The sequence below is a fragment of the Mytilus trossulus genome, chromosome 9, assembly GCF_036588685.1.
Source record: "Mytilus trossulus isolate FHL-02 chromosome 9, PNRI_Mtr1.1.1.hap1, whole genome shotgun sequence".
NCBI classification, from domain to species: Eukaryota; Metazoa; Mollusca; class Bivalvia; order Mytilida; family Mytilidae; genus Mytilus; species Mytilus trossulus.
This window is the reverse complement of record NC_086381.1, coordinates 15808555-15833120: the sequence shown is the minus strand read 5'-3', so window position 1 is coordinate 15833120 and position 24566 is coordinate 15808555. Positions and strand designations below refer to the sequence as shown.

At 32.1% G+C, this 24566-nt stretch overlaps 1 protein-coding gene across 1 annotated transcript; it reads right to left on the bottom strand.

Moving 5' to 3' along the window:
• Positions 1 to 1526: 1526 nt before the first annotated feature.
• Positions 1527 to 24118, bottom strand: LOC134685203 (uncharacterized). The gene is made up of 10 exons (XM_063544703.1): positions 23787 to 24118; positions 18405 to 18446; positions 14251 to 16338; positions 13364 to 13558; positions 12370 to 12582; positions 11610 to 11780; positions 10395 to 10741; positions 2633 to 2729; positions 2189 to 2268; positions 1527 to 1725 (listed from the first exon to the last, which is right to left on the bottom strand). The coding sequence occupies exons 1-10, from the start codon at positions 23977 to 23979 to the stop codon at positions 1678 to 1680; spliced, it is 3474 nt and encodes a 1157-aa protein (XP_063400773.1). The 5' UTR covers positions 23980 to 24118; the 3' UTR covers positions 1527 to 1677.
• Between the last annotated feature and the right edge of the window lie 448 nt (positions 24119 to 24566).

Here is a 24566-nt window from a genome sequence, read left to right as displayed (position 1 = left end):
CGACTTTTATCTGAAAATAACGAAAAGCTAGCTTGTTTAGCCCAGCCATAACTATGCAAATCGTTTTGAATAAAATTTAAAGCTCACATAAGAAATGTGCTTGACGCTATTGTCTATTCCTATATCAGGACTAATCACCTTTTCGTAATTATGATTTACTTATTTATTCGGTAAAGATAAGTTTAGACAGGAATGCTATTCTCTTATGTTTAATTCACCTAAATCTATAAATCATAAAAAACATTCGAACTTATTTTCAAAAATATCTTGGAAGATAATGATATTTTTACACTTTGTAATTTCAGAACCACATATAGAAAAAATGCGGTGGAATGGTATAGAAAAGGAAAGACATTATGTTTGAAATGTAATGATAACTGACCATAACTTTTCTTGAATGTAAAACATTTGAAATTAAAGTGTATTCTCGTGTGTGTTTATGGTGATGTCAAATGTACTTTTATATTACAAATTGACTGGTTGCGTTATTTTTCAATTTTATCTTGTCCTTATGTGGTTGTTAATTGATAATGCGTCTATGCTTGCGGTAATGTTTGTTTGTCTTTTGTTACAATAAATAAGTTCGTTTTCATACCTAAATGTATGTATATGTTATTGTTTGTGATAAATTAGTTAAAGTCATAAGAAACGAGTGAGTGGTGAAAAATAATGTGTATCCAATTCTTGAACCAATGCATGTATATATCATAAACTTACTTCTCTGTGCACGATTTTATCATTTTTACGCAAATATATTGTATAATCGTCACTTTTTTCTCTCTCTGTATGTTGTGATGAATATGGCTGCTAATTAAATGCCGTGTTTTGAAGTCGAAGTTGACCGATTGTCGCCTTATAGTAAACAAATAACAAAAAGCATGGGTACTGAGCACGTTTTTAACATCAGATAATTGTTTTTTAAATGACAGATCCATGCGTATTGCGATCACCGGATTTTTACGAGTAGGTTCACGCTCAGGTCACTATGCAAACGGAGAAATTGTCGGTAAATTGCTTCCTGGAAGCAAGCAAATAAAAATAAGTAAACTTCTTCTAAATATGGACAAAAAAGGTTTCATATGACTTTAAGATTATTGGTATTGTTCTTATTATAATTATTGTTTAAGACTTTATATTGTGACAGTTGAAGTTGATATAAGGTCTTCATAAAGCAATCTTTGTTTTTTTTGTTACATCCTTGAAGAACCACGATTTAAACAATTTAATTTTGCAGATGACATTTCCAGTAACTTAAAATCGAAATAAATATATGTGTACTACTGTTGGGTGAGGTAAATTCGGGATTTAACTTCTCCATTTTCGAGTATCGACACATATTTAAATATACTCCAGAAATTTCAACCTCATTAAACATAATTAACCAACTTCATTTGATGATATTCCTTGTTGCATAAAGTGCGCCATAATCAGAATAGAACATGAAATGCAATTTGCAAGCGTTCATAAAATATAGATGTCAAATCACACAAAGAATATCTGTCTGAATAACGGTGAATGAACACATCTTAACATAATTTATTCTATTTAATTCATTCATAGTGTGGGACATCAAATAAATAAGTTATATTTCATCATACAAAATAATCAGAGAAATCAATCACGACATGACACAGATGGACCTTGATGGACATTGATGGACGTAGTTTGACCTGTTGATCATGATTTATTCACAGTGACCTCTGGATGACATCTATGTATTGATACCTGAAAAAGATAATTAATAATAAAGCTATTTTCTTTTTACTGTTGTTTAACATTAAAGTAGTTTTTGTATGAATTGTTGTTAAAAAAGTTACTTTATGATTTTTTTTATTAGACTTTGATTTCAAATCATGCATGGTACAGTTTCTGAATCAATTCGATTTAGAAATTTATATTATGAATCATTTTCAATTTTTCGCAAGAATTTAAAAGATGAAAGCTAACATTGTGTTTTTTACAATGAACAATTATAGTTTCTATTAATGTTAATATCAAAAAAGAATTAAAGAAAAAAATTCTGAAACACCCATGTTTATCATTAACCTTTAAATGGTATTTATCAGAATAAGGATACTATCGTTTCTATACAGCAGGGGAAATAGATATAAAAATTAAAGCCTGCCATATCCATACTGATGCATATTAACAATAACCACAATGAGCAAACGTGGTTTACCATACTTACTTCGTCAATACAACCAATGAAATTATCATATCCTTTACCCCACCCTATCTTCATGCCGCATTCAGATCGTGCAATTGCTCCTGTCAATGAAAAACACGTTCCATGAAACATTTTCTTTTCTAATCATTATGCATTAGACGAATCTAAATTATAGTTTTGTAATGTTCAAATGATCAAATTTATATTTTTTCTTTGATGGAAAATACTACAATGGAAAACACTGAATGACATAATATCCTTATATAAACAAGAAGAAAATAAAGGCAATAGTAGTATACCGCTGTTTAATAGTCAACAATCGATTTAACTAAAACAAATCCGAGTCACAAACAAAAACTGAAGGAAACACACCCATTATAATAGGAAAAATTACCCCAAAACATAACGCTGAACTGTTACAAAAACAATCACCACAAACATGTGTATCTACTAACGAAGGCTTACCATTCATTGGAGCCATATTTGTATGGTCATTTGTTTGTAGAATTAATTCTCCTCTCTCAAATTTAAGCCAAACATCTCTCCAGTCAGTTAGTGGTCTCTTAAATAAAAATATATATATAAAAGTTTTATACAAATATATTGGAAATTATATATGTATATATATTCTGCACTGCAATAAACAATGGACCAAATTAAACTGTATGATCACAATTATTTGTTTAATCTTACATCAAATCCTCTGAATGTTCTATATTAAATTTGAAATTGATTTTGCAATTTGACGGGCATAAATCTTTGAATGCCGAAACATGAAAAACGTGACTGTCTGTGCTTAATAGCCCTGTTGATAGAGACAAAATTCTGGATGTCAAAATGGAAATGAGCTTTATTAACTTGCAATTATACATGTATACAGCAAAGTTTAAGAAAGGTGGTCATGTTTGTCATGTCTCAGTGGAAGGGAAAGTTTTCTTTTTTACTAATAGCTATATGCATTTGAACACCGGAAGAACTGACGGAAATAAATCATCGATATGTTACTCGGGCGGCATTATATAAATATGACATTCCGCGCCATTATACATGCTTGGTACACAAACAATTCAAACCTGTATAGTTTACATGAAAACCAAGGCGCAAGATACCAAGCCGAGACGGACAAAAACCTAACAAACAAATAAAAACGATAAAAATACAAACTACAGTCAACAAAACAGTGCACTTTATTCAAAACGAACTCCATTAAAAGCCTTGTTAATCTTATTTGCTCAACAGGTGTTTTGCATATCCTATTTCAAATGAAAAACCTTAGGCGATAGTTTGGTCAAAATCAGGCAAATCCTAACGAAAACACAAACTCGATCTTTAACTCTAAGATTATCAACTATTAATGGGTAAAACAGAATAACAAAAAAATCTGGACACCTGTTTGATTCAGTTTTGATTAGCTACAAAGGGGCTAAAAATTTTAATATTACTAATGCTACTTTCAAGCAAACTATATTATATATGAAGAATATTCATATAATTTCAAAAATGTGATATTTTTGACAACGAGACAATCATCCACAACTGTTTAAAGAATAAGGATTTCTTTTTAAGGCGCTGAACGGTTCGAAGATGTTCACATTGTGTATGTGTATCATTTCCACTCTGCCAACACATATATCATCAAAACTTGAACTTATCTCATGGAATTATTAACAAAACTCAACTGTAGAAAAGTTTCTATTCATTATCTGACACGTACAAGCTATAGAATTCACATATTTAAATTTATTTCTATGCAGGTGTGGATCTAAAGGGTTCTCTCGCAATAGAAGTCACAAAAAATCTGACATAAATAATTTAAAAAAACCTGAGAAAAAAAAAACGAAAAAAAACAAACTATAAAAATAATAGAAAAAAGTGCAGAGGCGAAATTTCGAACAGAAAATAGACAATAAGATGAAATTAAGGATTTTTACAAAAGTAAAATCACAATAATACTGAACATTTAAAATAGAAAGTCCCCAATCAAATGGCAAAATTATAAGCTTAAACACATCAAACGAATGGATAACAACTGTCATCCTGACTTGGTACAGCTAGGTAAACCTCTCATTTGTAAGACAGTCGCATACAATTCCATTATATTGACAACGATGTTTGAACAAAACTTTTTAATCTTAATCAATTTAAAAACCAACAATTTGAAACAAACAATCACAAGGATGTATAGCAGTAAAAGTTATACCCATATAAACAAATAAAAGAGTACTAAAACATGTAATCAAGATGATAAACATCGTCCGAGATTCTATACTTCAAGACCATTGTGTATTATTTTTGAATTTGATACGGAATATTTATCAGCAAGGTCTTGGTACCTTCCGATGAACTGTCTTTTAGAAAAAGGAAGAGACGTTCTTCGACATAACCAAGGTTAATCAACTTTCTGCTCAGACATTGGTGACGTTTTACAAATACTGAGAAGGAACTGCCAGCTCGTGAATGCCGAATAAGTTGGGAAATGTATATTCTATATTGAGGTGAAGTTGGTAAATGCTACCAAGGTGGGGGAAGTTGATAATTTCCAAAATTAAAGAGTCTCGTTTGTCATACATTCTGGTACTGAGATGACCGAGTATGTCAAATGCGAGGTATACGTTTACAAATGAGGCGGAGTATTTTCTTTTCCTTAAAATACATCGTTTGGGGATACGTTATATGAAGACGAGATCATTTAATCTGTTGAACACATATGTTTGTCCTTTAAACATATTTAGAGGAAAGTTGTCCGCTTCCAGCTTTCTCCAGATGATCGAAAATGAAATATTTTTTATCCCTATCAAATTGATTGCAATTATTGATGCAATTCAAACACTCTAAAGTCTGAAGGCCAGATATGATTCGTCCTACTAATTCTCGGAAGATTCAAATGTCACTTCATTTTTAGGAAAGAATGAGCGTTTACTTGCAATTTCTGACCGATTTATCTTGTGAATTGTGTTTGTAAAGTAATGGACAGAGTGCTGAGATGGTCAAGTCATGATCAATAGAAACTCATTTTTTTATTATGACTAGGTTAAGTTTTACTAAATGCGAAGGAAATTGTTGATGTCTGTTGATTTGAATAAACCGATATCATGTTATCTCTATTATTCCAAATATAAAATTTGTTTAAATGGGTTCTGCCTTTCTGACAGTATGTCACACAAATATGAGGGCAGTAATACTAAACAGAACACAAATACTGATAGCATTATATATTGCGATACTACGCACATACATGTTTTAAAAGACCAAACCAGAGGTGTTAAGGGCAGTGAGGAAATAACAGTTATATCTACAATACCGACGAATCAGGAAACGGCTTATAGGACATCTGAAGTTTAAAAACTAGACCAATGTATAAGTCATTTGCATGTTCAAATGCATGTTGGGGTCTACATAATATTGACCCCCATCAAATATACACTTTGTACTTTAAATAGATAGTCATTATAGAAACAAGGCTTATAATTTATTACGCTATACGCCCGTTTCATTTACAGAATACTCGTCAATGCTTTCTTTACACTAGGGTTAAAATATATGGTGTGCTATGCATAATATATTATTTTCAATATTTACTCGAGTATAACCATGCATTAAAGGAACAGAGATTACTTTGTTAGCCTGTACTTTGGTCCTTTAATAATTGAAAGAAAGAACCAATCAAGAAGTGATTTATTTGAATCTATGTATAGGTATACGAATAGATATTATATATGTAAAACCATTTGCTGGAGAGATGTGGAACACAAATATGCGATCGAATCGGTTTACCAGTATACATTTTACTTGCTGTGGTTATAAAGTATTCACGTTTCAAACTTAAACATTATTTTCATTAAGTGTAAACCAATTATGTTTGCATTCGACAAACCTATATATACAGGCATGGTTTTGAACGTGTATCCTTAATGAATTATTTGAAGGCCCGAGACATATTTCGACCTTTGATGTAAAAGCTTGTTAGTCTTATTTCATTAAGAGTGTCACAACTGACAATTATTTTGCAAATATTAAAATGAAACGCGTGACACTCACTGATTAATTCATGTCAAAGTTTACATGTTTTTAAATCGGAGCAGAATTACTTTGGCTTCTTCATCAGGCAATGTACTTATATGTCGAAACCAAATATACTTTGTAATTTAAATTTTGATGTTATAGATTTAACTACATTTAAATGCACTTATACACCCCGTTTCCATTCTCAATGTTTATTTATACCGGTTTTTTTCTTCAAAACTACTGGCTGTAAACTACAACAAGGAGCATTTAGCAACGTCCAATTTACGACCATTTTTCTTATTGTCTTTGATTAGGTTAAACTAATACAAAATTATTTGTGCACTTCTCAAAACGAACTACAAATATATGTCTATGTCTAATTTCTTAATAACTGGTTTGAACGTAGTGATGATTATTTTAGAGAAAGTAAACTTTATATCATATCATTAAAATTTAAAAAAAAATGACCCCAAAAAAAACGAACTCCAAAGAAACTAAAAAGTAGAGCATGAAAAAATAAATCAAAATTAATTCGTTATACGTAGTAGTATTATTAACAAAACTTATATTATGATTTCTCGTTATCATAATTAGCTGTAGGACTTAACACCAGCTGTCTTAAATTTGACACAATAGTTAAAACATGTTTTGAGTTTAAGTACACCTGACCATTGCTAGTTTCATTTTAGCTGTCCTTTTTGACAGTAATGACTCTTGGTTTACTTATTAAAACAATCTACACTTTTAAGATACTGGTTTACCATATTATAATGGTCGTAAATTATTACAAGTAGGTCGCAAGCTTAATTTATTATTTCTTCATAAGGTACATTATATAGTATTAATCTCGTTTCCCTAAGCCTATATTATTCAACTAAGCTCTGTATAACATCCTTGTGACCCCAAAACCGATTTTTTCTATGCCGACATCTAGTTTCATTTGAAGGAGTTGTCATATTTTTCGACCTGACATTGTCTTCTAAGAAACCTACCAAACATTAAAATAACTATATATCTGAAAAAAGGAAACAAAAAAAAACCCCTAGCAGTAACAACTGTCATTTTGGCACTTCGGTGTTGACATGAATATCAATAATATGATCTTATTCAAGTAACAAAACTTAGATTTTTCGTAAAACTAAGGACTTTCTTATCCCAGGAATAAATTACCTTAGTCGTATTTGGCACAACTTTTTTGAATTTTGGGTACTCAATGCTCTTTAACTTTGTACTTGTTTGGCTTTATAACTATTTTGATCTGAGCGTCACTGATGAGTCTGATGTAGATGAAACGCGCGTCTGGTGGTCTCAATTATAATCCTGGTACTTTAGATCACTATTTGGACTACTTGTCATTAATGACCCTTCCTATTCTTATCACAGATTATCAAATGGTAGCATACAAACTATTAGACTAATTGTCATTAATGACCCTTCCTATTTCATTCGCTTTACTTGTGTGCAAAATGAATAAAACGTTAACTTTGAGTAATTTAGGATCGACTTCTTTATTCAATAACTCAAGTTACTCACATCTTATTTGATTAATGTTTATAAATATAGTAGAAAGATAACAGTATGAAAAAGACAACTTATTTTTTTCAAACTATCAGTTTCATTTCGCTTCATAATATTGAACAGAATTGCAGAAGAAACAAAAACCTTTTTGAATGGTGGTATGTAATGGTTGTTTTTCTATTATCAAAGATAAAACTGCATCGTCAACATCGGAAAGTTATTTAAATGTCTTTAACCCAGTAGAACTAGCGCCTACCGCAAATGACAATCTCTACAATTTCCAGCGTCAAGACAACTTTTGTGATAAAAATTATTTTTTTTAGCCATCCGTGACATATATTTCATATTGATCTAATTATGGCGGTCACATACTTTTGGCCGGTTGATATTTGAAATGCTGTAAGGGAGAAGAAAGCATTTCTAGTATTCCTCTGCCCAAAAAAATCATTGAAGCCTTCAGTTTAGGTAACCTCGGTATATGCCAACAGTCAAATCGGGAGTACTTCCCTATTTTAATATCAGTATGTCAAATCGCCTCTTATAACTAAGCCACACCTTGTGCGACTTATATTTCAACTCCACAAAATGTGCAGGATCTCAATAGTGACACATTCAGATCCAAACATCCTGATTGCACTTTTGATACTTCCTCATTCATACATTATTAGGCTAATAACTTTATTACTATTGGTACATATGTATGGACATTGACAACAACATCCCTTTTGCGCGATACAACATTTACTTAACAGATTGTTACAGTTAAAGGACGTTTTTTTTCTTAAAAGCTAAGCGGTATTACTATGGGAACCGACTATGCGATATTCTATATACAGGAGATTATCAGAAAGAGAAAATAGAAGCTAACCCCTTTAACTTAACGTTCTACTATAAAGTTGATGTACACTCACTAGATAAGTAAAAGTTTGGTGTTTATGTTTAACGCATCAATATCATCGAATTAGAAAAAAAATGATATACCAATGAGAGTCTGAGGAGAAATAAACCACACGACTACAGAGATGATTTCAACTATTATGTTCTGATCTTTCCATGTCTATGTAAGACCATTCCAACGGGACTTGCATATGCAGTATCCACAAGTGGTGTGACATACCAGAGTTCGTATTTTCTTTCATGATTAACTTGACAGATGATTGATGCTTACGATGAAGCTATTGAACAAAAACGTCCTAATGAAATTATCCTGTGCTAGTTTTTACAAACGCGATTATAATTTTCTTGATGGAATATCAGTATCATAGATAACCCTGTCGAAGCTACAATCTTGTGACATCAACAAATGAGATTTATAACTGATTTCGTAATTGCCGTGGGCAACAAGACGGTCATCATGGGAGGCATCTGATATCCTTCCCTGATTCCAGTTGGATTCCTGTTGCTCAGGTTTTACTGTTCTATGTAACGTTTTATGGACTGCGTTTGATCTAATCGTCGTTTTTCATTTTTTTGTCATCATATTGACAGTTTTTTTTTCGATTTTTGTACGATTGTATTTCAATCAGTACCATTATATAAAAAGTGGATTTATTCTAGGACACCAAAACCCATATATATCTTTTGATTTTAGACAGATGTTAATTATCAAAAAGTATATTAATCTTTTAGTAAAAACAAGTGTGTACTTTTCATTTGGAAAGGTACATCAATTTAGACAACAGTAGTTTTATTATGTTCATATATACACCAAGGTAATAAACAAAAAATAAGGAAGCGCATGCATTCCTCAAGTAAAATGTTTTCTTTTCTTTGTTATGCATAGTAATGATAACAATATGGAATTATAATGACCCACACGTAAACAAGTTAAATGTACTTTAAAAAATCAAACGTAAATACTATAAAGGGGCAATAAGGCCCTTATTTGGCCCAAAAATTACTGCAAATTTTAAAGTTATCATACATACTCTTAAATTACTGAAAACTTGTCTAAGGTATAAGGTACTTAGAAAAACAAAACAAATTTGACATAGAACAAGTTACCATGGCAACAAATCTTAACCTAATTTGCATATTTTGTTAAATTTTGTGATTTTCCTTGTTTTTTCATCAAATTTGAAGTATATTTTAGACTGAAAAAGTATGTGCGCACCCAAGAAACAACTTTATTTTCGGTGAGATAATGCCAATAGTTATAATAAAGCTTTTGTTAAATTATTTTGTTGTTTCTCGGCTGCGCAGGATGTTTCCTAAACGGAAATAAAGTCAGAAAAATGCATAAATTTTGTATTTTTCATCGTTTTTGTGAAAATAGTACATATTATGACGTAATTGTGACGTCATCGGATAAAAATCTTCATGTTTTTCATATATATTTCTTGACCCTATGCATTTCTGAACGTTATGTGCCAATTTGAAATATTTATCAAACATTTCATTTTTTTGGGCCAAAACTAGGGCTTAATGCCCCTACTCCTTTGTGTTTATATTACCTTTGATGAAACCCACATTTTCTTTTCTTCATTTAAATTTGTAAGCAGAGAAAGGTGGTTCCCAGACATTTTCGTTCCTATAATCATTGTTGGAGTTTTGTTACAATCGCCATTGAAGATAAGGGACTGTAGGTTAGTTGACCCTATGCATTTCTGAACGTTATGTGCCAATTTGAAATATTTATCAAACATTTCATTTTTTTGGGCCAAAACTAGGGCTTAATGCCCCTACTCCTTTGTGTTTATATTACCTTTGATGAAACCCACATTTTCTTTTCTTCATTTAAATTTGTAAGCAGAGAAAGGTGGTTCCCAGACATTTTCGTTCCTATAATCATTGTTGGAGTTTTGTTACAATCGCCATTGAAGATAAGGGACTGTAGGTTAGTTGTTAGGTCTCGATGTTTGTAGCGTACATGTACGTGAAATGTACCACCATAGTCCATGTTGGCAAAAGCCGGAATAGCAATGGCACTTTTTCCGTCAAAACAGGCAGCTCCAGAAGTTAAGCTAGCATTGTCAACACGTACATACACATTATTTCCTGAATGATCTGAGAAATCATTGGTAAAAGGGAGGTAAATCTCAGGTACACACGCTACAATTCATATAAAAAATTAAAAATCATAAAGAAAAAACAAACACAAAGTGTTATTATAATGACAACGTGCTATCATATGCTAGTGTTTAGCCTAGATCCAATTATGTAAAGCAATATATAGTAGATTAAAACTTATCATAGCCTCGAATAGATGCAACTAAAGCAGATATGTAGATACAAACTGTTCGGAATTTTTTTGTCCTTTAAAAGAGGGACGAAAGATACCAGAGGGAGAGTCAAACTCATAGATAGAAAATAAACTGAAAACGCCATGGCTTAAAATAAAAAGACAAACAGACAAATAATAGTACAGAAGACACAACATAGAAAACTTAAGACTAAGCAACACGAACCCCTCCAAAAACTTGGGGTGATCTCATGTGCCCCGGAAGGGTAAGCAGATCCTTCTCCACATGTGACACCCGTCGTGTTGCTTATGATATTACAAATCCGATAAATAGGCTTATTCGGTAGGTCACATAATGCTCTTTCACTTTGTTTTTCTATTTGGCCTTAACACATCTTTACATTCGAGCGTCACTGATGAGATTCTTTTATAGACGAAACGCGCGTCTGGTATCTTTGATGAGGTTTTGTCATTTGTTTTTAACAATCATCATTATGTCGCCATTTATAGAAATGACCGGATGTAGGTCATTATGACAGCTAATGCTGTTCAACATTATTGTTTGTGCCGTTTTGTTGTTTGGAATTTACAAAAGGTCCTTTTCTTATGTAACAAAAAAATATTTAGTTTTATAACCTTCGTCAACGAAAAACAACATGCTAAACTCCAAAAGCAATTTTAACAACGGAATTTCTGGTTAAAACATGACAAAGCATTGTTTCAAATAGTCCAACTTACTGTGGCCTTCAAATGTATAACTAGAAGGAACTATTTCGGATATTTTTGCACATTCGCATAATTCAATCTGGTATGTCCATCTATGGGGACATTTTTCTTTGATCCATTTTCTCCCATCTCTGCGTTCATAGATACTTCGCTGCCCCAAAACAGGCCTTTTGTCACATACCCCTGAAATGAATAGGAAAAAAAATTATTTTAAAATCCAAGTATGTAAACAGATTCGTTGTTATATGTTCCATTGACCAGGTATACATGGTTAAGAGATACCAATATGTTTACAGCATATCTTTTTCAAAGTTGAATTTCGCAGATATCAAATCGTCCTTATTAATTAATTACTTTTCATATTTGAAGAACATTTGGCACAGTGGTAATGATAGAGAATGCCAATACCAAAAGTACTTTAAAGACGTAGTCTTCTCAATGCGTAGGCAAAGATTCTGTTTTCAAATGTCTCAAAAAGGGACGTTCATTATTTCCATTGAACGTGAGATACGAATAAACCTATGAATGTTTTACCCAATATTGTAACAGAATGTCAACTGTGGTTTTTTTTTCAAAATTGTTCATTCATTAATATAAACTACACATTTCATTACTGTTTGTGCAAGTTTATTTTACCATTTCTATACTAGTATTTGTAGAGGAACCTTGATGAGAAGCACTTAAAAATCTGAATTATTTCTGCATATATTTCATTTATGCATATATCAGTTGTAAAATACTTTGATAAATAATCCTTCATCGATACTCTTACCTCCCCATTCTATGAGAAGACTTTTATGATCTACACTACAAGCAACATCTGGAATTTCACACGTGGAATCCTCGATACAGCCACGCCCATCAAGATACGAATTTCCCCAAGGACAACACCGTGGTTCAGAGATTCCACCTTGACACTCCCAGTATGACCTACAGGTTCGTTTGCTGGCATATTGATACTTGTCAGCCTGGGATTTGCAAACCTCTACAAATACCAACAAAATCCAATTAATAACAATCATTTGAATTTTTAAACAGGCGATGGAGTCAGTTGGTGATTGTAGATTTAGTAGCTATATTTTATTCAAGACACATTTAGCCATGCTTATTAAACCTGAATGATTTACAGATAATTCAACAGAATGTCCACGGTATTTTTTTCTTCAAAATCTTAGTGTACATTCATATATAACTACACAATTAATTGTTCATTTTAATGATTGAAGAGGGACAATGATGAGGAGCATCGAAATGGGTTGGATAGATAGATCCTAATGTTTTATTTTCATTTTGACATACAATATATTGTACTTGTTCTTTTTAATTGTTTTAACTGATACCATTTGGTCCCATTGTAGTATAGATGTAGCAAAGATAGTATGTAAAAAAAATACCATTAAGTGCAATAATATACCAAGAAGTATTACATTAAAAAGAAATTGGAAGCACTCAAAATTTAAAAAAAATTTCCTATGGCAAAGATAAAGCGGTGACGATAAAAGTCTGCCATGTAATGTATGTTTATATCGATCGCATTAAGACAAACATTAGATATAACTTTGATTGTAAGCATTAAGTTAGTGGGAGTACTGACATCCAAGGACCGTTCAATAACAATTTGAAGTATTGACTTACTGATATATTACAGTGATATGTAGGACTATGAAGATTGATTTTACCATTTGATTACGGACTTTCCTTTTTAGATTTTCCTCGGAGTTCAGTATTTTTGTGATTTTATTTTTTTGATAACACGAAACACTAACCATGTGGACAGTATACATCTTTCGTTAGTCTACACGTAAGTGCTGACTGACTCCAGAACAAACCATACGAACAAAGCTGGGTAACCGGCTTCAAGATGCCTACATCTGTTGGGTAGCAGACAACAAATCGGTCACATGATGTCGGATGATTTGTGTATCCAACACCTCCATCCATTTTACAACCTAAGCAAATATCTGAAAGAAAAAAAGTGCGATGAATAAACTTTTGTAAATGCAAAAAATGCATTATACTCGTAAAAACGTCTATAATATCTGCATCTTTAGTTAACAAAACCCAATGAAAATATAAAATGAGAAATGACGAATTTAAAACTCAAAGATGCAGATAACGTAGATGACATTAATACATATTTAGGTAAAACAAACTGAGTCAGTAAAGAACCTGATGTTCAGTGGTTGTCGTTTGTTGATGTGGTTCATAAGTGTTTCTCGTTTTCATATAGATTAGACCGTTCGTTTTCCTGTTTGAATGGTTTTACACTAGTCCTTTTTGGGCCCTTCATATCTTTATTTTTGGTGTGAGCCAAGGCTCATTGTCGAAGGCCGTTCTTTGACCTATATTTTTTTTTATGCTTTTACTTTTTTGATTCATGTACTATTATATTTACCAGTTGGCAACGACTCAGAGATTACAAAAGTCTGTGTTTTTTTCTTCAGTTTCTAACTCCAAACGAACTTTTTGGAGAGAAACTGGAATTTTTTAGAAATATAAAAATCTAGATTACACTTTTTTAAATATAAAGAGTTCAAATTCAAAGTTAGAATTGCATGGTAAAATTGCATTGAAAAAGGGCAAATTATATAAATAGAACGTAAGGTTACAAGGGTGCCGAGGTTTTGTAAGACAAATGTACTATTAGACTTACCAGTTGGCAAAGGCTCAGAAAACACAAAAGTCTGTGTATTTTTCTTTTCTAACTCCAAACGAACTTTTTGGAGAGAAACTGGAATTTTTGGTTTTGGTGGAATAAATTCTGGTAAAACTTGATGAAAAAGAGTTTTTTCCGGAATTTTGTTTGTATGTGAAAGTATTACTGTTCTTTCCTGGCTAGAACCTCCGTTGTTTAGACCAACGTTCGAATCAATCGTGTTTCCTTTGTTTTTGACATCAACAAATTCTGAAAGTTTTGTCAGAACCATTCCGTTTGTAATTACAGCTCCATCTTTATTAAACACATTATTATCAGGAATATTCCATCCGCCATTGATATCATTCGTTCTATCTCCAAGAAATGGCCAATCATTATGTATGCTATTTATTCCGTTTCCAATTGCAACAGGTAAAAACGTACTAGAAATTGCATGATCATTAAAACCGGTATTAACAAATGGACTTTGGCTCGACAATCCTTCTCTCAAAACTTCCCCAATATTAACAGTACCTAAGTGTGCAATATCTAAACCACTTTGTTGATTGCTATTCAATAAATTAGGGGAGTCTAAGCCGAAAGATGAAGCTCCGTTTCCATGAGTATTCAATGTAGGAAAGAAAATATCACTACTAGATCCAAGTAATCCTCCAGTTAATGCAGTTACGCCATCTGCAGTTGTTAACAATTTTTCTCTAATTCCATTAGTTTTAGAAGAAAACGGGATACCATCTTTCGCAGATGTTGCTTTTTTAAGATTTGCATTTTGAAGAACAATGTCCTGACCAACAACCAATCCACCCGGTCCAAACGTAGACAAATGATCATTACTTTTTGAAGTCGTATCTTTCAAAAATACATCACCGTTTGTCAACCCATTCAACAAATTACCACTCGAGGAAGCATGATGACGCTCATGTCCATTTTTCAAAATATTAGTTTGTCCAGTTTCTTTCATATTTAACAATGAATGTCCACCATTGATTGTATTCAAACCTTCAAGTGCAGATCCACCTCCAAGATTAATACCACCTAGGTTGTTTTTATCAAAGTTTGAATCAGTCAGGATACCAGTTCCTGTAACAACATTTGGTAAAACAGCATCGGCGGGTAACATATGTATGCCATTCAAGATTTCGGGTGAACCAACATTAAAAGAAGACGGAGATTCAATGCCAGCTTCAGAAATAACATCCTGGTGTATGCTACCGTCGACCATGTTAGAATTTATGTCGAATATGTTAGTATTTCCAGAAAGTCCGGTTTCGAGAGAATTAGTAGAAGGAAAAACACTTTCAGACAAGATGTCATTTCTTATTTCACCTATCTCTCCATTAAACAAAATGTTATTAACAGTATTTGCATCTATGTTAATGCTATTTAAGCTTCCGATATCAGTTCTCTGTACAAATGTATGTCCATGCTCTGCATTTATAACCATACTATCCGGTTTTGAATTGACACTCGACTGTAATACGGATGTTCCAGTCAAAGGCTGTTTACTGATGATCCGCATATTATTTTCATTAACATTTGAATTCAAAGCACTTTCGAACGGTATCGTACTATGTAAGGTACGTTGAACATTCTGTAAGAAATCAGTATTCCTGTGAAATGTCCTTGATAATCTATCTTCAATGCTATTGTGAACAAAATCTAAATGTTGATAGTGTAGGTTTGCAGAATTATCAATACTCGCCATCGGCAGAAAGGGTTCTTTAAATGTCGAGGACTTTGGACGACGGTTGAAAACTTTATTACCAACTGTTTTCAACTTGAAAAATCTAAACTTGTTTCTACGTATTTTCTTTAATTCTTTTCTTTTTTTGTCGACTACTCTTTTCCTTGAAAATACTTTTAATTTTTGTTGAAAATTTGCTTTTGTCCTCATCTTGATGAAATTTCTCCTGAATGAAGATTGTTTCGCTATGATACGTTTATTTGATTTATCCATGTTTAATGGTCTTATAGGATTTTTTCGAAGTTTTAACTTCTTCACGTTATTATATCTGTATAGTTGTCTGTTGTTTGACCTAGGATTAAAAGACTGTTCTTTAAACGGTAACTTGGATTTCAATTCAAACTCTGAAAGAAAGACATACAACATAGTATCTTTGACCATGAAATTGGAAGTAACCAATTATCATGATGCTTACAATCCAATATAAGTCAACAAATTAGAAACTGCACCTAATTTACATAAAATTGACACATGTTTGAGTTGATCATATTTGACAATTAGATTGAACTATTATTTTCTTTAACCAGACGTGGAATATTTCATTTTCATTTATCAATAAGTACAAGGCCTCACTATGACTTCGAGAACAGCAATAAAAGGGATGTTCCTATGCCTTTGTGTGTTTTGCTGTGTATGTTCTTGTTTAGTGTCATGGATAAGGTAAGTATACCAGTTATACTTTGTTTTTTAATGATTTAAACTTCTCTGCTCCGTTTAATAGTTTCATTTTAAGCAACATCCCTCTTTCAAAGAAATTATGATAGGAAATACAGGCCCTGAAAAATCCTATCATCTTTTGATACATAGATATGAAAATCAGACTAAACTGTATCTATTGTATCCTTCATCTCAAGTTCAATATAATTGATGCGTTCCACATATTATTTAGTGAGAGAATGTTATTTCTTATATCAGATAGTGAAGTTAAAGAATACCACTAACTTCTTTTCTTCCTTCCTTAGAAGTTCCTGTTTGAAGTCAGTCTCATACGAATAAAGCACAAATTCGGTAACAAGAGGAACACAATTGGTTCACATGGGAATGCCGATTGTTTGTTGAAAAATAAGTCCTTCAAACGTAATCAATATTTTGTTAATCAAGAAATCAACAATTTGGGTCCGATTCTGAAATTTTTTGTTTGTTTGCTTAAACAGGTATTTGTTACGAAGAACGATTTATCCCTCCTTAAGACAAGATACTTGTATCTACGTTAGACACTATTTTTTTATGAAATAAAGCAGAACAAACTCTCTCAATTTGTCTTTTAGTTTAATTGGAAATACTTGGATAAAGAGTATAAATTGATGTTAATAATTTAGAAAAAGGTTTCGCGGAGCACTTGGAAGAACCAGCAATATGACATTTAAGCTATAAGCTGTATTGCTTTTGGTTTGAAATAAACTATTAAACTATGACATACAACTCCATAAGAGACCAAAATGACACAGAAATTAGCAACTTCCATAGGTCACAGTACAACCTTCAGAATGAGCAAAACCCAAACCACATAATCAGCTATAAAAGGTATCGAAATGATATATTCAACAAAAATCTAACGAGAAAACTAACGGCCTGATTTGTGTACAAAATCATGAACGCAAAACCAAATGTGAAATATAGCAACAAATGATTTTAAAAATAGTATTAAACAAAGGACACTTATGTATTTTAAATGTCTAATCCAGTGTTGGAAGATGCAGTTCTTCATCGTTTGTTAAAATTCCAAAGGAGCATAGAACAGACCTAGTATGACTACCAAGGATTTACTCCGTGGTAAGTGTACATTTAGGGAAATCAATGATTGATTTTTGGGCTGATCGTGATTTATCTTGTTTCGTTTGTGTATCCTCTGGATCTCGATTTGTATTGTCGTTTTGATAGATATAGGAAGATGTGGTGTGAGTGCTAATGAGACAACTCTCCATCCAAATAACAATTTAAAAAGTAAACCATTACAGGTTAAAGTACGGCCTTTAACTCTATAAAATTGAGAATGGAAATGGGGAATGTGTCAAAGAGACAACAACCCGACCAAATAAAAAAATAACAGCAGAAGGTCACCAACAGGCTATATTCCTTTTCTGCGATTGTTCTTTCATATCTGCAATTTTATTTTAGATTCGTTTTTTTCATTCTGCGGTTGTTATTTTTATTCGGTCTATCCTAACCGCAGTTTTCCTTTTCATTCATTATTTCAATACATGCAGTAGTAATAATAATGAAATAAGGTTAAGTGCGACTTCACTATGTAATGGATTGTATATCTAACGAAAACAAGACAAATCACCGGTAAATAAGATACATGTAGTTAATTACTCCATAACGGTAGAAGTTGTTTAGTGTGATAAACTACAACACGTTTAGGAAAGATAATTTTTACGAGGAAATAACCTTAATGTCCCACACTTACTGTTAGGATATGGTATTGAACTGGTTCCCCATGACTGGTGTCCTGAAAAGTAAAGTGTAGGAGTTAGTGATATATCTTTCAAGTTCCAGCTCGTGAACGTGTGTCGTCCGTCTGTAACGTTATTGTACACTGAATTCACCATCCATCTTTATAAAATAATATAGCTTGTTGGAAGCACAAATTTCTCCGTTAGATTTTATGATTTTTCCCATAACGTGTTATTAGGCGTATTTAAATGAGCATATGTCAAATTTTATTTTAGAAAGAAAATATCTGATTAACATAGTGTGAAACGTCGCACGATACTGGTGTCACCTAACGTTACGCACTCAAAGACGTAAGACAAAATAAAAACGTTGGAATGCATGTTGTTCAGATGGCTTTTTACAATAAATTTTAAAGGATTGATTTTTTTCCTAAGAAAAGATTTTTTTTTTTAGATAAAAGATGTTAAGCTTTAGTTTTATTAACAAATTAAAAATAAAAAGTAACTTGAATCGATTTCTATTTTGTTATGGATAAACTATGCACTGTAAATGTATTGATTTTTGCAATTCAGAATGTCAAGGCGAAAGGACTACGGCATATCTAGCATGGCAGTTCTGCACAAATATATGCAAGGGAATTAGCAGGAAAAATTATTATAGCTGGTTTTTTTTCTATTAATTTGTATTATAGGGGATCCGACTATTATTGTCCGGAAAACACTTCAGTTCCGCGAGGAAATCTCTCTCCCCACCCCTTCTTTATGAATCAGTAGAGCTTCAACATAAAACATTAATTTCAAAGTTTTCTTATTAAGCAACAAAATGATATAGCCGTATTCCAAATCGTCTTTTAAACCCGCAATCATGACAATTAGACGGAACGTTAGAAGCATATTTTATTAAATAACGTCAAAATTGTATGTGGGGACATTGTATCGGACATTTTAGTTTTATCGGATATCTCGTATATTAGATTTAATTTTTGAGCATTTAATATCAAAATAGAGATATTTTTTTGTACTTTTATCCATTATAATGTTTTTTATGTAGCGAATGGCACTGTATTAAATAAACATCAAGAAAAAACAGAAAACGTAACCCAATGTTTAATTTGGTTTGAAGGGGACAAAATGTCGGACATTGCTAATTAACTCAAATAAAAAGAATTTGTTTTGAAAAGTCCGGATTATTGCATGAGGCGAAAGTGTAATCTTTGTACAAAATACTAGTATAAGAATTATTTACTTTCTACATGGGGATTGCTCTGGAATACCCTTTTTGGTACAATTTAAAAACAATTACGACAATCTTTCGTGCATGGGACACATAATTTGTATCATCTTGATCCCGTCTTTTCGAGAGAGAAAAATCGACATTTCGTCATTGCCCACTCATACATTGCTTGTTTTAGACAAACTTTATATCGTTTGGTAATAAAAAGTATATGTATTTTACGGTATTCCGAATTTCACAAAACTAAAAGTGTAACGTTGGACAAGGAAATCATATTGCAAAATAAAAGTTTAATTGAGTTTTTATTAATGAAAATGGTCTGTTACATATACAAAATTGCAATAATCTGAAAGAAGAGTTCAAAAGCTTTAAGATGGTATATAACACTTTATAATACCATTTTTTATGTTTAAAAATTAACAAGATGAATGTGTCTTGTCCGTGATTTCACCAAAGTAATGTTCACCAGTAGCGTGCGACGTTTCTATGTTTTGCCTAATATGGAAACAAATTGGGACAAACTTAAAGCACTGATTCAGTGGTAAGTTTTGAAACAGAAATTGAATTATAGTACGCTTTCAATTGTTACACGAAAAAAACAGTTTCATGGTTTGAATTTACCCTTCTACTATAAAGTGGTAAACAACCGATTAAATAATATAACGTGTACGTCTTAAAACAAATGACAAATACAGTACTATAGGTTTAAATAAAAGCAAAATCAATTACGAATATGAGATTTTCTCTGAAATGGTTTGATTTGTGAAATAAATGTGATGAACCGTCATGCATTAATAATTCATACATCGGTGTGGCTGTTTTGAAACATTTAATCTCATAACAATCGTTAACTTTATAGAAAATGTTGGAATTTCGGACGATATTGGTCAGATTGCACCAGTGCAATCAGAATGCCAATACAGACCAGCATGCATTTTGATGGTATCATTTTTATTGTTTCTATGGTTATACGTTGAAAAGTAAGAACAGAATGTTTTTGATTTTTCAAACGGAAAAAGCTTTGCCTCGCATTGTATGATTTTCTGTCTTAATTGATCATAGATATACATGTAGGAAGGTGTGGTGTGAGTGCCAATGAGACAACTCTCCATCCAAATAACTATTTATAAAAGTAAACTAACATGTTCGATTTAATTCATTTGTTTCTCATTTCTTATGCATATTTACGGAAATAAGATATGTTTAAACTTATATATTCAAAATTATTCGATTTAAAGAAAATGTAGCGGTGTAACATCTTTTCTTTTGAGTGCATGTCTTTTTCTTCTCCTTTACATTCCCGGTGTATGTAATCGACTAGTAGATGACATGTAATGTTTTAATTTACACAATTATGCAGTTAATATTGTGCTATTACATCACTTTTTTGTTGAGAGGAAGACGAAAAACATGTTTATTTTGTGTTTTGTCATTAAAATCCCGCTTGAGAAAAGCACAGAAAAATAATGATTCGAATGTTTCTATTTATGTAACTAGTAACTAACAAATGTAAAAATTGAAGAATATATCTGAAAAAGTACTATCATCTTTTCATATCAAAAATGAACGGAGAATGCGTCCATGGTACACAGATGATGCCCCAGCTTGCATTGAACGTTATAAAGGGGCAATAATGAAGAACTGTTAAAAGGACGCCCACCATTATCAAACTTGATCTCGGTTTGTGGTAATGAGCGTTGTGTATTAGTTTCCTTAAATTGGTTGGGGCAAACTGAAGGAGGAGAACAGAAAACAATTTTGGACGGACATATGGACGAAAATACGGACGAATGAACATACTGACGGACAAGGATAAACTTTTATGACTCCTCCTCTACGGAAGGGCAAACAAATTAATCAGAGGTTTCTATGCTAAAAAATATTATGAAAATAACACTTAATAGTATCCTGTGCGTCCAGAGCGCTTCTCAGAATTAATTTCATCCAGGAATGCTCTAACATAAACATTTGGAAATCATGGATGTATTCAGCAGCTTTCGGCATACAGAGTTCATATTAATATAAAGTCTTTGAACCCCAAATGGCTAAATGATATTATTATTGGGATAAAGTGTATACCTATAATAAATATAATTTACCAATGAGGACGTGGACATACCAGTCTATACTTAATTATACAGGTGAAAAACATATTAGCATATTATTTTATGACCACGACATGACCACAACAATTAAATGTCAAGATACATAAGGTATCATTAATTTTATTGTATATTTTTGTACTTTTCTAGAATTGTGATCATATAAAGTATACTTACAGAATTTGTCTTATAAACCCAAGAAAATCAATCAGCCGAAATGATGGGAGATTGTTAGTTAAAACTTGAGTTGTCTGAATCAAGGCAATTACAAATTAATAAAAAAAATATCTTCTCAAGACATTTGATTGAAACGTTTCTTACACTCAAACTGCGACTTTAAAAAAAAAAGTGTACTGGTAAATCTACCGTCTTTAGTTAGACAGATAAATGATCAAATACTACATGAATTAATTAGATTAGTTAAATTTCGGTCATGTTATAATATAATGTAATGTGAAATAATTTTTTGTAAGACATTCAGAATTTCTACGATCTGTTTATATAATCGTTCAAGTTAGAGCTCTTGTGATCAAGATGCTCTGTCACTCTCATGTCCTCGTGGTTTCCTTGATTCATTTTAACAGTATTTACATAAATATTTCGTTGAATTGTTATTATTCATATTGAAGAATTGATGATAAACATCCTCCTAATTGTCTAGGAAGGAGAAGTACCTCAATTCAGAATTCCTTTATTATATTTTGTTTCTCCGTGTCGTATAGTCTTATTCATTTATACGAAAGAGGTGGAAGTCACCCATGAGGCATTAAAACAATAGTCGAACAAAACAAAATAAATATAAGAAACTCAGTCCTTGCTACATATAAAATAACAAGATTGAAAAATTTACAAATAAAAAACACTACGCATGAAATAAAATGATTGAATAACACGCAATGTAATATTTACAAAGTTTGCGTCACCATACATCTGATTAGTAAAAAAAATTTAAAAAATCGAGACTTGTTTGGTGATTACAGAGAATAGCTATTATTCAAAGCGGTTTTAAAAGTTTGAATGTAGTTTAATGATGGTTAAAGCTAGTTCAACAACCGGCTTTGGTATTATTATTTTCTGAATTAAAAAGATTTCGTTATATCTTGATCCATGATAGTACTGTTAATATAATGAGACTGGTACTGATACAGACGGGTTAATTCAGAAGAAGAATATCGTTAATAAAACACCAATGGTTCAGAAAAATTACGATGATACGTGTAGCTGATATAATGTGACAATTTGGAAAATTTAGAAGAATAACTATAGAAATGCCCGGAAATGCGTAAAGATAGTATAATTTTGTCACAATTGCTTTTCTACCTCAGGCATAGATTACCTTAGCTGTATTTGGCAATTTGAGGAATTTTGGTCCTCAATGCTCTTCAACTTCGTACTTTATTTGGCCTTTTTAACTTTTTTGGATTCGAGCGTCACTGATGAGTCTTTTGTAGACGAAACGCGCGTCTGGCGTATACTAAATTTAGTCCTGGTATCTATGATGAGTTTATTTGCTACATATTTCATGGGGATAAACTTACATACTATCAAAATGCTTTTAAAATTCGACTGACCTAGAGAAAACCGGAATGTCATTGAGAAAAAAAAACCAAGAGAATAGTGGAAAAGATAACACAAAATATATCATAAAACAGGTAAAATATGGATAATACTAAAAAGCGGAGACTTTACAATGCAAAAAGAAAAATCACAAAAATAATGAACTCCGAGGAAAATTCAAAACGAAAAGTTCCTAATCACATGGCGAAATCAAATGATAAAATACATCACACGAATGGACAACAACTGCCATATTACAGACTTGGTACAGACATTCTCAAATCTCACACTTGTATGATATTCGCATCAAATTCCGTATTATTCATAACGATGCGTGAACAAAACAGACATAATTGTTAAAGTTGTCAAAATAGGGATACAGTCATCATCACCGTGTCACAATCTCTATAGAACGAAAGACAATTTTCAAAATATTCCAAATTGATACAGGTTCAAATATCTATAAACAATCTACTTATGTTTCTAAGGAGGTGAATACAAACCTTCCCACGGGAACCGACAACGGCAAAACTTAGCAAAGAACACCATTCCTCTTGGACAACACTGTAGTGTGTAACCTCTATATCGTCCATCGTCGTACGGTTGGAAGTAATAAGCTTGATGCTGCAGATTAGGTATTAGGCCGCATCTTAAATTAGAAAGCACTGTCATGTACGAAACAAGGTTCATTGCCATAGTTTTAGCAGTATTTCCAAATCCTGTTAATCCTTTCCATATTATAATTAAATTGATAAGTTACATCAGTGATGTTTAACAAGTTTTCCGTCTGGATTTACACCTGAACATTCTGTTAGAGAAAAATGTACACCAACTATTTCCCTAGCCGCAAGAAACAAAAGGAAATAAATAAACAAATAAATACTGCTCCTACTAATGTTCATAAAACGCTTGATTAATTCTGCCTTGTTCACATAAAAAGTAACCAAAGTTGACAATTACTGTCCGTTTTATTTCTTATCAGAATAATAAAACTGGTCAGAAAGTCTATTTCCTTTTCCTTTTCGTCTCCTCGTCTCCGCATCCTCTTGTAATTCAAAAAGGATTTTTGTTTCAAACTTAAAATTGAGAATGGAAATGGGGAATGTGTCAAAGAGACAACAATCCGACCATTGAAAAAAAAACAACAGCAGAAGGTGACCAACAGGTCTTCTATGTAGCGAGAAATTCCCACTTCAGCTGGCCCCTAAACAAATATTTACTAGTTCAGTGATAATGAACGCCATGTACTAATTTCCAAATTGTACACAAGAAACTAATAATAA

What these genes read in the sequence shown, in the direction of transcription:
- LOC134685203 (XM_063544703.1), bottom strand. Translation starts at nt 23,979, where the DNA reads ATGGCAATGAACCTTGTTTCGTACATGACAGTGCTTTCTAATTTAAGA. An exon ending in TTGTCGGTTCCCGTGGGAAG is followed by an intron (nt 18,447 to 23,786) that starts GTTTGTATTCAC and finishes TTTACTTTTCAG; the next exon opens with GACACCAGTCATGGGGAACC. An exon ending in TCATTGGTTGTATTGACGAA is followed by an intron (nt 1,726 to 2,188) that starts GTAAGTATGGTA and finishes TATCTTTTTCAG; the next exon opens with GTATCAATACATAGATGTCA.